The sequence below is a fragment of the Rhinichthys klamathensis genome, unplaced genomic scaffold (genome assembly GCF_029890125.1).
Source record: "Rhinichthys klamathensis goyatoka isolate OS25496 unplaced genomic scaffold, OSU_Roscu_1.1 h1tg000738l_1, whole genome shotgun sequence".
Taxonomy (NCBI): domain Eukaryota; kingdom Metazoa; phylum Chordata; class Actinopteri; order Cypriniformes; family Leuciscidae; genus Rhinichthys; species Rhinichthys klamathensis.
Window position 1 is genome coordinate 534,057 of NW_026607150.1, and position 18,382 is coordinate 552,438.

The 18,382-nt window shown below is 36.0% G+C and overlaps 1 protein-coding gene across 1 annotated transcript in view; it reads right to left on the bottom strand.

Annotated features, from left to right (window-relative positions):
• Positions 1-12,712, bottom strand: part of ca4a (carbonic anhydrase IV a) — a 31,798-nt gene extending 19,086 nt beyond the window's left edge. Inside the window, exons 1-4 of the mRNA XM_056242659.1 lie at positions 12,675-12,712; positions 12,557-12,622; positions 3,328-3,372; positions 3,082-3,246 (exon numbers count right to left, since the gene is read on the bottom strand). Of these exons, the coding sequence (XP_056098634.1) occupies positions 3,082-3,246; positions 3,328-3,372; positions 12,557-12,617 (271 nt within the window). The 5' untranslated portion in view covers positions 12,618-12,622; positions 12,675-12,712. The remainder of the gene's footprint in view (positions 1-3,081; positions 3,247-3,327; positions 3,373-12,556; positions 12,623-12,674) is intronic.
• Between the last annotated feature and the right edge of the window lie 5,670 nt (positions 12,713-18,382).

Sequence of the window (18,382 nt, forward strand, 5' to 3'; positions counted from 1 at the left end):
AAATGATTTTCTTGCTCAGTGTTTTCGTTTTCCAGTCAAATATCTAAACATTCTTAAATCACGATACATTTACTTGAGAAGAAAGATGACTTAAGATAGTAAGTCTTGTTGGTAACACTTTACTTAAAGGGGTGTGCATAAGACTGACATGACACTTTCATAATCATGACATGACACATGTCATGAATATGAAGGAGGTTTTATGCATGTTTATGACAACTGTCATTAAGTGTCATTCGCTCAATTATGACATTTTTAATGCAAATATGACATTGTTTAATATGTCTTTGTTATGACAACTTGACATAAACCAATACATCATAACCTGTCAGTGTCTTTGTCATGACAACTTGACATTACCAAGACAACACAAGTGTCAAGTATTTTTAGATATTTGAAATGAAAAACAAGACAAAAATGCTAAGAAAGCAAATCATTTTAAGCTGTGTTGGTAATATACACTCACCTAAAGGATTATTAGGAACACCATACTAATACTGTGTTTGACCCCCTTTCCCCTTCAGAACTGCCTTAATTCTACGTGGCATTGATTCAACAAGGTGCTGAAAGCATTCTTTAGAAATGTTGGCCCATCTGGGACCCAAGAATAGACTTTTGTCCACTGTAGTGGACATTATATTTTAGTGAATTTCTCTGACATCATACATGTCACATGACACAACCTGGGTGTCCTGTAAAGAGCACATTCAGGACTTTTCAGAGATACCAAATGTTTGGAGGTTTCACCATGAAAACAACTTCTCCTTGGTCTTTAAAAATGTTGGACATTAATTTAGTGATCAAATGTAGCATTCTTATGGAAATATGATAATATATTGTAATTATATTTAAATTGGACTACTTTTTCAAATTGTATTTCATAAAACAACATCTCAGGAAAATGTTAAGGGGTTTCAAATAAAAAAAATACTTTCTGTTACAGAACAGGGCATTGATTTCAAACGTGTCCACTGTAGAGGACATCAGGACTAAAACCATGTTTATCAGGCATTCTGGGAGACACAACAAGTGAATATGGAGATAAATTATACATCAATATTCCTATGAAATATTAGATGATATTATTAAAATGTTGCCAATAATTACTCCAATTGTTACACTTCTTTTTTCATTAAATGTTGCTCCAAGAACACATTAATGTGCAAATTAGATACAGTGTATAGATACATTGCATTGAATGGGAATATTAATTTATGGCCATTTTACCCACATATTGCAAAAAGTAAAATGGTGTATCAATTCATTCCATTATTTCTTTCATAACATAGTTGAGAATAATCTTTATACAAATTTTGGTTGAAAAAATCCTGAAACCCCAAAATTTATTGGTGATTGAAAAAAAATCCCATTGTTTTTGCCTATACATATAATTTCATGTCATTTTATTTTTTAAACAACTTAGTCCTGGCGTCCACTACAGAGGACATAGCATAATGTATGAATAAAATATTATTTTATATATGTGTTTTTTTACCATTTGTTTATTGTGCTCTAAACAGTGTGATGACATGGAAAAAAACTAAATTCAAAAAACTTTTTTTTTCTGGGTCTCAGGAGGATATTGATAGGATAGCATCTTGCAGTTGATGGAGATTTGTGGGATGCACATCCAGGGCACGAAGCTCCCGTTCCACCACATCCCAAAGATGCTCTATTGGGTTGAGATCTGGTGACTGTGGGGGCCATTTTAGTACAGTGAACTCATTGTCATGTTCAAGAAACCAATTTGAAATTATTCGAGCTTTGTGACATGGTGCATTATCCTGCTGGAAGTAGCCATCAGAGGATGGGTACATGGTGGCCATAAAGGGATGGACATGGTCAGAAACAATGCTCAGGTAGGCCGTGGCATTTAAACAATGCCCAATTGGCACTAAGGGGCCTAAAGTGTGCCAAGAAAACATCCCCCACACCATAACACCACCACCACCAGCCTGCACAGTGGTAACAAGGCATGATGGATCCATGTTCTCATTCTGTTTACGCCAAATTCTGACTCTATCATCTGAATGTCTCAACAGAAATCGAGACTCATCAGACCAGGCAACATTTTTCCAGTCTTCAACTGTCCAATTTTGGTGAGCTCTTGCAAATTGTAGCCTCTTTTTCCTATTTGTAGTGGAGATGAGTGGTACCCGGTGGGGTCTTCTGCTGTTCCGCCTCAAGGTTGTGCGTGTTGTGGCTTCACAAATGCTTTGCTGCATACCTCGGTTGTAACGAGTGGTTATTTCAGTCAAAGTTGCTCTTCTATCAGCTTGAATCAGTCGGCCCATTCTCCTCTGACCTCTAGCATCAACAAGGCATTTTCGCCCACAGGACTGCCGCACACTGGATGTTTTTCCCTTTTCACACCATTCTTTGTAAACCCTAGAAATGGTTGTGCGTGAAAATCCCAGTAACTGAGCAGATTGTGAAATACTCAGACCGGCCCGTCTGGCACCAACAACCATGCCACGCTCAAAATTGCTTAAATCACCTTTCTTTCCCATTCTGACATTCAGTTTGGAGTTCAGGAGATTGTCTTGACCAGGACCACACCCCTAAATGCATTGAAGCAACTGCCATGTGATTGGTAGATTAGATAATTGCATTAATGAGAAATTGAACAGGTGTTGCTAATAATCCTTTAGGTGAGTGTATTTCAGTTTAGTTTTTTAAACAATGATATTAAGCATGCACATCAAAAACTAATGATAATCAGATGCATGACCAAAATATAGATCCTAAAATGTGTTGCTTCCACAAACACTGAATGAGTTGACTAAAGTATAACAGAAGTGTTGGTCATCAGTCAGTGGCCGTGAGTGTGTGTTGTCTGACCCGAGTGGCCGTGAGTGTGTGTTGTCTGACCCGAGTGGCCATGAGTGTGTGTTGTCTGACCCGAGTGGCCATGAGTGTGTGTTGTCTGACCCGAGTGGCCATGAGTGTGTGTTGCCTGACCCGAGTGGCCATGAGTGTGTGTTGTCTGACCCGAGTGGCCGTGAGTGTGTGTTGTCTGACCCGAGTGGCCATGAGTGTGTGTTGTCTGACCCGAGTGGCCATGAGTGTGTGTTGCCTGACCCGAGTGGCCGTTGTTCTTCATGGTGCTCTCGAACACTTCCTGGTAACCCGTGAACTTGAACGGCGTCAGTCTCTCGTCCAGCTTGGTTTTCTTCGTCACTATGTTGATCGGTGACTGTCTGCTTTTCCCACATTCTGCGTTGACTTCCCTCCATCGGTCGGGTCCTGAGGACAACACAGAGACGCTGCGTTAGATTTAGTTTAGAGTTTTAGTTTAGTTTTAGTTTAGAGTGAGGTTCAACTCACCTTTACAGTGGGACTCGCAGCTGACCTGCGCCTGGTAGCACCAGTCTGGATGAGGAGAAACGATTCGTTAGTACATTAAAATGCTTTATTAAGAATTTTTTTTTTTTTTTGCATTTGTCTTTTGATCCTCTGGGCATTTGTGGGGCAATGATTGGAGATTTTTTAAGTGAAAGAAGTCTATTCTGCTCACAAGGCTGCATTTATTTGATCAAAAATACAGTAAAAATGGACAATTTGTGAAATATTATTACAATTTAAATCAGCTGTTTTCTATGTGAATATATAGTAAAGTGTAATTTATTCCTGTGATCAAAGCTGTATTTTCAGCATCATTACTCCAGTCTTCAGTGTCACATGATCCTTCAGAAATCACTCTAATATGATGATCTGATGCTCAAGAAACATTTCTGATTATTATCTTGTTGTAAAACTTGTTGCTGCTCAACATTTGTGAGAAAACCATAAACCATGAAAATAATTTAATTCAGCAAGGATGCATTAAATAGTTTAAAAGTGACATTTATAATGTTACAAAAGATTATATTTCAAATAAATGCTGTTCTTTTTAACTTTCTGTTCATCAAAGAATCATGCATTGCATCAAATCATCAAATGCTTTTAACATTGATAATAAGAACTATTATTAATAATCGAGCACCAATAATAATTGAGTAAATTACATTTTAAATATTTTCAAATAGAAAACGGTAATTTTAAATTGTAATAATATTTCACAGTATTACTGTTTTTACTGTATTTTTTAACGCAGCCTTTGGTGAATCTTCTTTCAAAAACATTTGAAAATCTGAATTATTCCAAACTTTTGTTTATTAGCTTATTAAACAATTTCTTAATTCTAATGACTTCATTCTATTGTCTCGTCCGACAGGAAAACCTCTCCCGCGGTTGCTCACAATGAACACAGATTATATTAAACTGTTATGAGAATTGTTAATAATAAGAAAACTATCTTCACGGACTAACTAGAAATCACTAACGGGATGTTTTGAGTCTATCTGGCGACTTCTGTAAGAAGTTACTCAGTCGTGACTTGACTTCATGACCCCACATCTCCTTTTCCCTCTCAATGAGATCCTGTTATTTCAGGAATTAAAGAGAAATGTCACTGATGACACAAATGTTATTGCTTGGAAATTGCACTTGGTTCTCATTTGTTTAACATTTGAGTCTTAGATGATGTAGTGATTCTTCTGAAATTTCTTATGGGAGGAATAAAGACAAATTGTCTGATATAATGGTAAATTAAATGACCTTTTGAAGTATTAATATCTGTTTTGTTCCATTGTGATACACTAACAGCCACCAATCACAGCAGAGATGAGAGTCACATGATCAATCAAAGCTCATTACAAATAGCATTACCACAAGAAATTTAATACTAGGTTATGAAAGCTGCACAGTGTCATTCGCACTAACACTAAACACCATCATGGTAACACACATGAAATTTTAAAAATGCAATAAGCATTAATTTAACAACATTAAATGTAACATAAAACCCTAATGTACATAACTGATTAGAAAAAAACTAAGAAAACAATGAAGAAACAGTTATTTCAACAAAAATACATCAAATGTGAAATGTCACGCAGGGAATTGTGGGAATGTCAATTTACGTTTTTTCACTGTAAATTATATAATGACTTGTTCTTTTTCACTTCCAAAAACTTTAATTTAAATATAGTAAAATTACATTAAATATACCATCACAGTTATTTACCATTTATAGTAAGGAAACTTTCTTTAACCAATTAACAGTTTGTCACTGTAGCATTTTTACAGTCTTTTACCATGAAAATCACGATTATTTTTTTGTATACTATTCCAATACCTCTTGAGACTAAATTGTCCCACTTTTTTCTGTATAAAAGTCTACTTTTAAGTGTAAAAGTATAACTATACAACAAGTGAACTTATACTGATAGTTTACTAAATACTTTTTAATTTTTTTTAGTTTATTAAAATTACACTTTTTTAAGTGTACTCTGTTTAGTAGTTTTATACCGCAAGTACTTGTTTTCTTTAATATCATACTAAGAGTTTATTTTTGCACTTTAAGTATACTACTATGTTCCTAGGTATTAATTTGTATATATACCTTTAACTGTACGAGCATTTCTGATCATTTTCACAAAGCCTTCATGCCTCATCAAGTTTAATAGTTCACATGTTTGGCACAAAACTAGTTTTTATTCACTGTGTCAATCAACTTTATCATTTCATGTTTATTAAACTCGTCCTCGATTGTTAGCTTGTTTGGTTTTTCTCCCTCGCACACAAAGAGCTGTTCCCACGTCTCCAGTCCATTAGCTGTTATTCTCCGCCATTCAATCGCTTCTGATACACAGGAATCGCTTTTCTATTGTTTGAGAGCTGGAAAGACACAAATCTCTCTATCTGTCTCTGTTATCTGCCCATAGCATCGCAAGGGTCACATTCTTCTTATTATTTTATTAATATTTCACAATGGAGACGCACGACTCCACCTTGGTGGTGGAACAAATATTTTGACCCAATCTCCGAAATCAAATATTTCTGAAAAGCACGCACGGCATTGAAACGAATGGGTCGGGTTGTTATTTCTAAGTTCGGTCCCACAGATTGGAAGGTAAAGGAAGTGCCAGTGAAATGGCACCGCCGGCAGGTCTCTCTACCTCATCTGTGATGCCGTTTCCTTCTGCGGGCACATGATAATCCAGCTCACAAACAAACCCAACGTGTGAACCGCAGCGAAAGCCAAAGCATCCCAGTTTCTCCACATGAGGCGTCGGGAGCACAAAGCCAGGAATGTGAGGAGATCCACGTAAGACTGATCAAAACACACCCGTGTTTATCATCTCCCATTGTGTGATGCAGATGATGTCATTTCCTGCACCGGAGCATCCTCTTCCACAAACCCGAAGAGTGCATGCTTTCATAAACACTGCATTTCTCAATGCTCGAATCAGGCAGCTTTCAGATTTAGACGACCTGTTACAACTACTTGAATAAATGCAAAAAGCGAGTTCCTTGTCTTCTACATTTCTTTAACACATTTACAAAGAAGCAAAATTACCTAAGATAACAAGTCCTCACTGTAAAAAAAATCCTGTTGTTTTTACGGAAAAAAACTGGCAGCTGTGGTTACCAGAACTCTACCGTCAAAAATACGGTATCAACGTTTTTGGTTTTACACTTACAAAAAAATTTACAGTATTAAACCGTACTTCATTATCTGATATAAGGATAATTTACCGACCTATTGAAGTATTAATATCTGTTTTGTACCATTGTAATACACTGACAAACAACAACCATCACAGCAGTGATGAGTCACATGATCAATCAAAGCTCATCACAAGCAATCTTCCACAAGAAAGTTGATACTATTATATTGAAGCTGCACAGTGTTATTCGCACAAACATTAAACACCATCATGGTAACACACATGACATTTTAAAAATGCAATAAACATTAATTTAACAACATTAAATGTAACATAAAACCCTAATGTACATAACTGATTAGAAAAGAACAAAGAAAACTAAGAAGAAACATAGTTATTTCAACAAAAATACATCAAATGTGAAGTGTCATGCAGGGAATTGTGGGAATGTCAATTTACGGTTTTTCACTGTAAATTATACAATGAGTTGTTCTTTTCACTTTCAAAAACTGTAAATTTAACGGTATTTTACAGTAAAATTACATTAAATGTACCGTTAGATCTATCACAGTTATTTACCGTATATAGTAAGGAAACTTTCTGTTAACCAATTAACAGTTTTGCACTGTAGCATTTTTACAGTCTTTTACCGTTAAAATCACGATCATTTTTTACAGTATATTTTCTGAAAAAAGCATGAAAATTAAGTGAATTTATGCTTGAGACAAGAAAAACAAAAGTATAAAGCTTATAGGGTCAGAAAAATAATCTTGTTTTCCCTTTAAGTTAAGTTTATTTTTTTGACCCCATTGGACATTTCTTTTTCTTTTTTTCTTTTTCCGGTTTAATACCCATCATAATTTTGCTTGCTTAATTTAGTGATAAAAAAAGTGCATGGTTGCAAGTTAAAAATACAAATTTGTTGATTTAGTTACACCTTTTAAGTTGCAAACCTTATTTTTGATGAGTTCTTTACAACTGGAATTTTTGCATAAATTGATATTTTTTTGTAATCGAGTTGTTGTAACTTAATGAAGTTGTCTTGATAACTTTGAAATCTGGGCAGTGGATTTCTAGTTCCCAGCATGCATTATTGTATTTCATTAATAAAGGGAAAGATCTGTGAGTATTTAATGCATTTAATTGGATAAAAGCGTCTGCCAAATGCATAAATTGAAATGTTATGCAGGTTATTTTCAGTATGTGCTATACTCGCTGTTGAATTGAACTAGATTAAGACTAGATTAATTGGTTCCAGGGCCAGGAATCAGTTAGTTGGAGTAATCAACCTAAAAATTTGTGTTAATGCTGTTTCTCTCAGTGTAGATTGTTAGTTGAATCATTTCATTAACTCATATAGATTGATGCACACTGTCACATTGAGCCTTAATGAAGTTTGCGTCATTGATTCTGTCATTCTCCAGTTTGTCACAGTGAAGCTGCTTTGAAACAGTCTGTATAAAGGGGACTTTGACGTGGTTTGGATTGAAAGGAGCAGGTGTCATTGGTGTGGGCTATCATAAGCGTGCGGTCAGTGGAGATTGAGAACAATACCTGGCTGATATGAATGAACACACAGCTTTTGATCTTCAGAGCAGCACGAGAAACAAAGTAAGTGTCACCGTAATGTCTCCAAGAAGAGCCAAAGACTCAACGCTGCAGCCGTGGGATAAACAAAGCTAAGAAAATACGCTTTCATGCTCGTAAACCAAAACACAAATCCTGCCGTGATATTATCTGCTGTGTGTGTGTGTGTGTGAGAGTGAGTGAGTGAGTGAGTGAGTGAGTGAGTGAGTGAGTGAGTGTGTGTGTGTGTGTGTGTGTGTGTGTGTGAGTGAGTGAGTGAGTGAGTGAGTGAGTGAGTGTGTGTGTGTCTGTGAGTGTGTGTCTGTGAGTGTGTGTCTGTGAGTGTGTGTCTGTGAGTGAGTGAGTAAGTGAGTGTGTGTGTGATAAATATAATCTGAACACGGAAAAGGTTTTAAAATCTGCTAGTTACAGAAAGAGAGTTTCCTTATTTAGACAGCAAGATTGAGTTTTACCGGATCTGGCATTTCGCCACTTACTGTACATCAGGCAAATATGTTAAGCTGTTTGGTATGTCTGTGTTTAGGCTTCTGTTTGCTGAGGTCACCTGTGAACTGCCCATGGCTGCCTATAAGACAGCATTGTGTCTCTGTTTACGCGACCCTCTCATAATGCATTTTGACAGATAAAATATAATCCAAAAATAATCCATCTATTGTTTATTTTCTATATTTTTATTAAAGGTCCCGCTCTTCGTGATCCCATGTTTCAAACTTTAGTTAGTGTGTAATGTTGTTGTTAGAGTATAAATAATATCTGTAAAATTATAAAGCTCAAAGTTCAATGCCAAGCGAGATATTTTATTTAACAGAAGTCGCCTACATCGAACGGCCCGTTTGGACTACATCCCTCTACTTCCTTCTTTAATGACGTCAGTAGAACAGTTTTTTGACTAACGTCCGCCCACAGGAATGCTCTCTCAACTTGCGCACTTCTTATAACTTACTGTGTTTACTCAGCTCTTACAGTGATTTTCTGAAGTAAAACTGACGCTTCATCTTTTGTGTGATGTACAATAAACTATATTAAACTCATCAGTATATGTTTGATCATTATTCGGACCTGGTCCGACCGAAACAGCAGACTTGTAGGCTATTAATAAATAATGGATACATACGGTTATTATAACGTATTTGTCATCGGCTTGTAATTAAACTACTAAACTATACCTGTTCCATCTCTATACAGCACTCTGACTCTGTAGCCATTATTGTCCGACTCGAAATGAACACCGTTACTGAGAGTTTCTGATATTATCATCATTCCGTGAGATGAAATTGTCCCGAGAGACTGAGCGCGAGCTCATGAAGCCCCGCCCCCTGTGCCGGCAGCAGCAGCTTATTTGCATTTAAAGGGCACACACTAAAACAGCGCGTTTTTCTGAGCCCCAAAAAATGACAATTTAAACATGGTGTAAAAAATGATCTGTTGGGTATTTTGAGCTGAAACTTCACACACACATTCTGGGGACATCAGAGACTTATTTTACATCTTGTGAAAAGGGGCATAATACGGGACCTTTAATGTACTTTTTGGATAATGTTATTGTCTTTTCTTTATTATTGTGTTATTTTCCCTTTTATTGCCTTTTGTCTCTGTAGTCTTTCTGCACTGGACACTTCTCTCATCAACACAAATTCCTTGTGTGTGTTTGTCATTCTGATTCAAATTATTATTATTAGCTTATTTGTAAAGCATTTCTTGTCAGTCGTGGACTTCATGAGTCAGAAGGTTAGGCTACTTGAAGACTATTTCAGATCAGTCACTTTTCCATTTAGTTTTTTTAACAGCACTCGTCAATGTCAGAATGACTGGGCCAATCAAATCAAGGAAGGCGGGGCTTCACTGTTCACATGATGCATTCGCTCCATTTGAGCGCTGAAAGAGTGTGAGGTCAAATCTAAGTAAACAATAAAGGGATAGTTTACCCCCAAATTAAAATGCTGTCATCATTTATGAATTTCTTATTTTAAGGATATATTTGAAAGAATATGGTTAATCAAACAGTTGATGGGCCCCATTGACTTCCATGAAATATTTTTTTTTCCATATGGAAGTCCATCAACTGTTGGATACCCATATTCTTCACAATATCTTCTTTTTTGTTCTATAGAAGAAAGAAATTCATACAGGTTTGGAACAGCTTGAGGACGAGTAAATGATGACAGATTATTATTATTATTATTTTTTGGTGAACTGTCCCTTTAAATATCAGACAACTGTTTTATGATAGGAATGTTAAACAGCCAACGGTAATATGATGCAAGCTACTAAACATTCTTGGGCACGTTTAGCCATTTTGAATTGAAAATATAGGCTAACATTTACATAATTCATGACGTTTTCGCATATTAGGCGTATGATTAGACGCAAAGAGTGTGTATTTTGAAATAAGAATACTGTTTGCAAATAGTTATTTCATTGATTTCATTTTGGTTTTGGTTCACAATGTTCGAGGCTACTCATGCATTTCTTCATTCCAGCATGTAAATATTACTATAATTGAACTATAATATGTATATATTCCTATTGGCTTCATTAGTAGCACTTAAGGTGCCATCAGATGCTTTAATGAAAAGTCATTCATTAACAGTCCACTTAACCTCCGGTTACTCCACAGCGACTGAAGCTGTGATAATGTGTTGATCAAGAGCACAATAATGAATCAACAATGAAGAAGACCTTTCAGTCAGGCTCTTTAACCTCTTCACGACATTACTAAGTGATTGATAATAAGATAATAATGGTGATATGAAGAAGATTAAAGTGTTCGTTTGCATGTTCTAAGCACTTGCAGTGTATAATTTTGGCTCTTGTATGGAGACCTTGAGCCTTTTGACTTGTTATTGGCACACATTCATGTGCCCTAGAAAGTATATATGGACACTGAAGTCACACTTATTACATCAGAATATTATGCAAATGATATCAGTCAAATGCTGTCGGATCTTTCCTCTTCACCAACTTCATCATTTTCAATGTGTTGTAATCACATTAATAGCAACATGTTCAACTAAGCACAAACTCACACAATAGCCTACTGTGTCAAACATTGTGTTCAATTTCAACACTCCACATTGTTTTAGCATTTGGAAGAGAACAAACTTCTTATTGTCAAAAGCTTTTGAAGAGTGTTTGTCAAGTCATGTATATGCTTTCACAATTTCAGCGTCAGTGTTTAGAAATGTCTTTGGATCCTATAGTGAGCAGGAAATCTAACAGCAAGAGATTGTTTTAACATCTTTAATCCAGAGGCATTTGTGTCGATTATTCACAATTGACACTTGCTTTTAAATTGTGTTATCTAGCACTGAGACATTTTTTGAGTGTGACTTAATTTTCCAAATATATTCTTTATGCATCATTTTTGGTGCTCGTTTTACGTTTCACTAACCACAAACGACGAGCGCGCATTTTCACCTGCGGGAAGACGCGTAATCGCATTCGTCTGTGGGAGGTAGCCTAACCATAGCATTTTGCTTCTGAAAACCGAACCATAACTACTGTCGGTATCACTTTATTGTTCATTTACATATCATGTCACTAAAAACTTTGCGTTTTGCGAAGCTTAATGTATACAATTGGCGCCAGAGGACAGTTTGGGTTGCGCGTAATGACCCTCATTACGCGCCGCACATTTCGATGTTCCTTTAAAAAGTCTAGCTTTCTGATAGTCATAGAAGGCTGTGATTCGCAGGTGTGAATGTTTCAGTTTCAGAGCTTCAGTCGTTGGCAAACAATCGGACGCCTTCTGGATTTACGCGCTCCTCCTACACAAGGAACGGGAACAGACGAGTGTCCTTGAGCAGAAATAAAGACGCTCCTTCCTCCAGAAAATCAGGAATTATTACTTTTTTTCCGATGACGGATTTTCTAGGGGTTTCGAGGTTTTTCTAAATGTATAAGATGTCTGCATATAGGTGAGAGAGCGTTTGAATCAACTAAATATTTACTGAGAAGTTAGACTATTCCGAATAACTAAAGACAAGCTTTGCGCATTAATGAATGGGGTCATCTTTAATTTTGGTTTGGGATGAAATTATGTGGTTATTCTTAGTTGTGGATATTCAACAAAAAAAATGAAAAACGTTAGAAAGCATCATGCGTGTGTACTTTTGAAAAGCTCGAGGCTTTACTCAAATTATTATTGTTAAGTTATTATTGTTAAATTTGAATATCAGGTATAATCACTGACAGTGTTTTACGCATAAAACAATTGACTAAGAAACTCGATTTGTAAGAAACTGTTTACGAATAGCCGAATGTAAATCTCTATACATGTCAATGTCACACAGGAGTCAGTCTGCTCACCTTTAAATGATGCACATTACTTATAAATAAATTAACACTAATAAATGCAATGAGGTTTAAGTTCAATCTGATCAGTGCTTTGTCACATGAAATGTCCTTATTTAAACCAAACCCTGTAGATCAGTAAATAAGCTTGAATATGAATGCATTATGATGATGAAACTCACCTGCAGCGCTGCATGAATGCAGAAGCAGTGGCAGAAGAAAAGCTGAAAGCAGAGCGCGCATTGTGACTGTCCTGGGACTCCAGCAGTGAGACTGGACCGAGTGTGTGTGTCCTGGGACTCCAGCAGTGAGACTGGACCGAGTGTGTGTGTGTCCTTTGTGTGTCCTGGGACTCCAGCAATGAGACTGGACCGAGTGTGTGACCCTTAGAGAGTCTGATCGGCTCTTATATAGTAATATATCTATCAATGAACGGATGGAGTCTGTTGGCCCCGCCCCCTACCATCATCACATTCCTCTAATACAGTTATAATGAGAGCATCACTGTAACATCTATCTATCTATCTATCTATCTATCTATCTATCTATCTATCTATCTATCTATCTATCTATCTATCTATCTATCTATCTAATCAACCCATCCATCATCCATCCATCCGAATTTAATTATAAAGTGGAATTTAATATTGTAATGATAATAGTTAATAAATAGTGATGATATTGTCAATTAAATGATCAACAATGCATACTATTATAAGTGAGAAGATGCTTTCTTATCCAGATCAACGTACAGTTCAAATAATTTATTAGGTTTCAACCCAGTCTCTGAATAACTGGTCATGATATATTATACTGAGATGCCATAACTGCCTTCAGCCAGGTCAGTCTTGACTATAGCTTGAAGGAAAACTGTCATTGAAAAAAACAAGTCTCAGGTCATCTTATTCAAACTTTATATTTGTATTATTTCTTATTTTATTACTACTTAACGTTTTCACTCATCAAAGCATGAATAACCTCAAAAATTGCACTTGTTATTAGAATATTTCAAGTGAAATATTTCTGTATTTCTGTCCCAGCATGTATTTCAGGGAAAGGGAATTTTATCATTTAAAAAATGAGGAAAGTTTTGTCAGGAAGTAGGAAGTGTTGAATTATTGTTATTGTTTTACTCTATTGCCTCCCATTTTAACAAATGTTTACTGTGCTGTAAACATTATGAGATGACAGTAAACATAACAGATGAAAAAGCACTTCCCATTGTTTTATAGGTTAGTTGTTTTGTGCTGTTCATGCACTTTATAGCATGGATATGGGAGATTATTATATATCTTGAATAAGTTAGGTTGCTAACAAGTGTCTAAATGGGATCTAAACTACGGAGGCTGTCGAGGAGAGTAAACGTCATCACGCCGAACAGGTAATTAAACACCTGCTTTATCCACAAACCACTACCGTTATAAATAGTTGACCAGTCGAGAGCAAATTTAATCATTCATTTGGCTTTGGTGACATCTAATGGCCGGTGAAGACACGACAACACAATTAAATCAAAATTACTCAAAACTGTTTAATAGCCTATTATAGGCTACCATATTATAATAATATAGCAGTAGGCTACTAATAATACAAGTCATTTAAAATGTGTATTTATTGTTAAAAGTGTCTTTCTTCAGACCATCTACCTCATAAACAATGTGCACAATAGCCTACAAAACACTATTTATACTTATATTTGTTTGGCACACCATAACGCTTATACATTAACTTAAATTTGTATATGCTATAGCATAGCCTACTGTACATATTACACAGACAAAGCCCATTGTCTATTTTGTATATTGTGTATTTTTGTATGTTTCTTATCTGTTTCTTTTCGCTGTCTGTGCTGTGGTAGCTTCTTTCACAAATGCATCGTATGTGTAAACATATACTTGGCAATAAAGCTCATTTTGATTCTGATTTATTGGCTATTTTCTATTACATCAAGTTTTGTGAGCACAACAGTGAACGTCCACTTTTTCTTGCTTCGAGATGTATTTTTTTCCATTCACTTTTTTTCTCAGGGATTTTAACAATTCTTTAGTAAAGTGGCGCAGGTATGACGTAAATTTTGTAGTCCAAAACGCGGAAACGAGTTAGCATTTTAGCACTTTCGGTTCTATTGTTCCGAAGTCAATAGGTTTTTAGTTAAATGGCTGAAATAAGGTCTGTGGTGGACAAGCTCAGTATACTTCTCATAAGTATAACTTCTCGACGTAAAATACATCAGTAATACCCCACTCAGTGATTTTTTTTGAAAAAGGTTGCTAACAAGTGTCTAAATGGGACCTAAACTACGGAGGCTGTCGAGGAGAGTTAACGTCATCACGCCGAACAGGTAAACTCAGTCCGCTTTTACAGCCTTGCTATGCTTATAATTGTGAAACTTATGAAAATGTCGGTAGCTTAAGTGATGGCGATGTTGAAGACTTCGTGGGACTTTGACCCAAACCAATCACTGTTTCTTCTCGCGGTAATCATGCTGGTTACGTGCATTCGTGGCATTCCTCCATTCGGTGTTCACTAAAATGCATCAGTCTGTGCTGTGGAGAAAATAGGTGGGATTTTGGTATCCGACGGTTGTTGTGCTCTGTGTTAAAGGGTTAGTTCACCCAAAAATCAAAATTCTGTCATTAGCGGGACTAGTTGTTGTAACACGGTTATTTACATGTCTCAATCTCGTTCAGCAATCAGCAGATCTCTGCAAAGCGCATCTAGGTAGGCCTACTGTGCACATTCATATACAACATACAGAACATAACTCAACGTTTAATATAATCCCAGATTATTTAATGTGTAAATGTCTGACCAACAATTAAAATGTTAATTATGCAAGAAAACCTTGTGCTTTGGTCATCTGAACCACTTAGACGTATTTTATTCATGTAATGAGTAGATTAGGCACACATTTTAATAAAGACGAATCTTTTTCGAACAAGACAAAACATAACACATAAGACACTATTTTGCGCCACCTGCTGGCGTATTTATGTAATATGAATTGTCACTGAACGAATCTGAACACATCATTTTGGTGAACAAACTGAAAATGAACGAATCTCTTGCAAAATCTAAATTTCTACCACTAAACACACTTCTTTTAAAGGGGTGGTTGATTATGATTTTACTTTGATTCCAACTTTAGTTAGTGTGTAATGTTGCTGTTTGAGCATAAACAACATCTGCAAAATTACAACGCTCAAAGTTCAAAGCAAAGGGAGATTTGCTTTTAAAGAAATTGCGTTTAAAGGACTACAACAAACGGCTGGTAGGGACTACAGGACATTCCTCCCGGGTTAGTGACATCATCACCAACCCTAGAATTTACATAAACCCCGCCCCCAGAACACGATGTATTATCATGACAGAAGATAACTACACACAAGCTACCTAAATTCATCAACTAATCATTCAGAAATGTCCTGTTGTTTCTACATGTCGTCACTTCTTCTTGAGTCTCTCCATCATTGACTCCGGTTTGAACATAAAAGGCTCAAAGTTTTTGAAATTTTCAGTGCATGTCTGTGTGAGGTAAAAGGACACAAGCTCCGCCCCCTGTGCCCTGAGCAGCAGCTCATTTGCATTTAAAGGAACAGACACAAAATGGTGCGTTTTTGCTCACCCTCAAAAGGTGACAATTTTAACATGCTATATAAAAATATCTGTTGAGCTAAAACTTCACATACACACTCTGGGGACATCAGAGACTTATTTAACATCTTGTGAAAAGGGCATTATACCACCCCTTTAAATACTTTCACACATGCTAGCATGACGAAACTTTGTAACGTGACAAAACTTAGTGTATTTACTAGATGCCATATCAACACTATATAGAGAAAAAAATTGTGCCAAAAATTCAGAAATATTTGGAAGATATCACTGAACATTTATTTAACCATAGCCAAAGTAAATTTCTTACTTGTTAATTTTTCATCTCTATTTTTTGTGTTTATTTCAAATGAGACAAATCTGATATTATTTTAATCTCCAATATGTTATTTAACAGTTGATATAGTTCGCTTACTGGCAGAAGACACTAGCCGGGTTTAAATCCCAGTTGTGCCGGCGGGGCATGTTGTCACTGCGCGTTACAGTGAGCCCCTATTAGAACTATTGCTATTCTATTCGTTACATTTACAATTCGTTAGAGAAAAAATGAGAAAAAGGTGAATAAAGACTGAGAGTCAATGTTCAGAAATGATTAATTATTATTATGTTTTGAATGCTGTATAGCTTTTTTTGTTGTAAAGCTGTGCTTTCTGGTGTTCATTGTCAAAATCAAAAATTATTATTAATTATTAAAAAATGCCATTATTTTATATGAAAAAGTTAATAATTGTATTTTATTGAGAAAATATTTTATATTGTCATGTTACAATGTACCTATGGGGCATGTTGTCACATTTCACTTCCATTCTTTCGGGGGATATCAAGAAAAAAGTATACACTGTATTAATGAAACAAAACCACATAATTGTACTAGACGTGTGTAATTAATGTGGGGAAAAGAAATACTCTGAACCCCAAGTAGATTTACACAAACTGAGAAAGTCAAAAAGCGTTAGGTTGTGCCCCGCTCTCCCGTACTCACACTCATGTCGATTCAAACCCATACGACTTTGTTCATTTTCAGAACACAAATGAAGATACTTTTAGTGAAATCTGAACGATTTTTGTCCCTCCATTGACAGTCTACGCAACTACCACTTTGACACTTCAAAAAGTTCATAAACAGATCGTAAAAAAACGAATCCATATGAATTGAGCGGTTTAGTCCAAACTTTCTAAAGAGACTCGATCACTTTATATGATGAACATTTACAATTTAGGCCTTTAATCACAAATTAACATTGATCAGCGAACATAAACAGAAGCTCAACAACATACTTGCCTTAATGCGTGAGAACAAACCTCATTGGCTCTAGTGAAGCTCAAACGTGATGCGTCACATGAGAATGAACCTCATTGGTTCCTGCTCCTGTATGGCCATTTGATAATAAAAAAAGGTATATGTTGCCCTTATAATGTTAATAACATGCAACACACTAAGAATGATGTGTCTCTGAAGTTTACTAGTCGTTCTTTCTATCAGACAGAAGCGAAACCAGAGATGATCTTATTATTGGTGATCTTCACTTGTACATTCACTGTTTTACAGCGGATTCTCCTGATAGTGCTGAATCACTGGTACAACAATGCTAACGAATGAACAATAACATCAAAGAAACACGAGAACTGACAAACAAGGAAACAATGGCATAAATGTGGGAAAACAATAAATAAAAAAAATATAGGAATAACATCAAAGAAACATGAGAACTGACAAACAATGAAACATAATGGCATAAATGAAGGAAAACAATAAATAAAAATCACAAAAATAACATCAAAGAAACATGTGAACTGCCAAACAGTGGCATAAATTAGAGGAACAAAATGTCTAAAATTAATATAATACATAATATGAATAAAAATAAAATAAAGATAGGGTAGGCAATGTTTTTCATTACTCTGTGTTATACTGGTTAAAACTCACTTCACTTCCGGATAGCAATCAATAATAGAAATGGTCTAAGTACTTTTAGGACAAATCAGGACCAAAAAATGTTCAGCCAATCATTGCTCTCGGTTTGAATGCGTTTATATGTCAACACTATCAACGGCCAAATGAATCTGCAGCAGTCAGGTGGTACAAGTAAGAGCTCTGTAAGATGCTAACGTTCATTATTATTGTAATGTTGTAGGGGTGTGAACCTACACTGGTCTCACGGTTCGGTTCGATTACGATTATCATGTCATCGATTCAGTTCAATTTGATATCACGATGCACCGCATCCTCAATTTTCAATTTTCCTTCAAAAGTGATGTGTGTGTGTGTGCGCGTGTTCGCCTGTTTGGGAAGTCGCAGTGACAGAAACTGTGACAAATCAATTTTGTTTTAAAGAAATGTTCATTTAAAAGCAGCGCTCATTCATCAGTGTATAATGTTAGCATTAGAGATG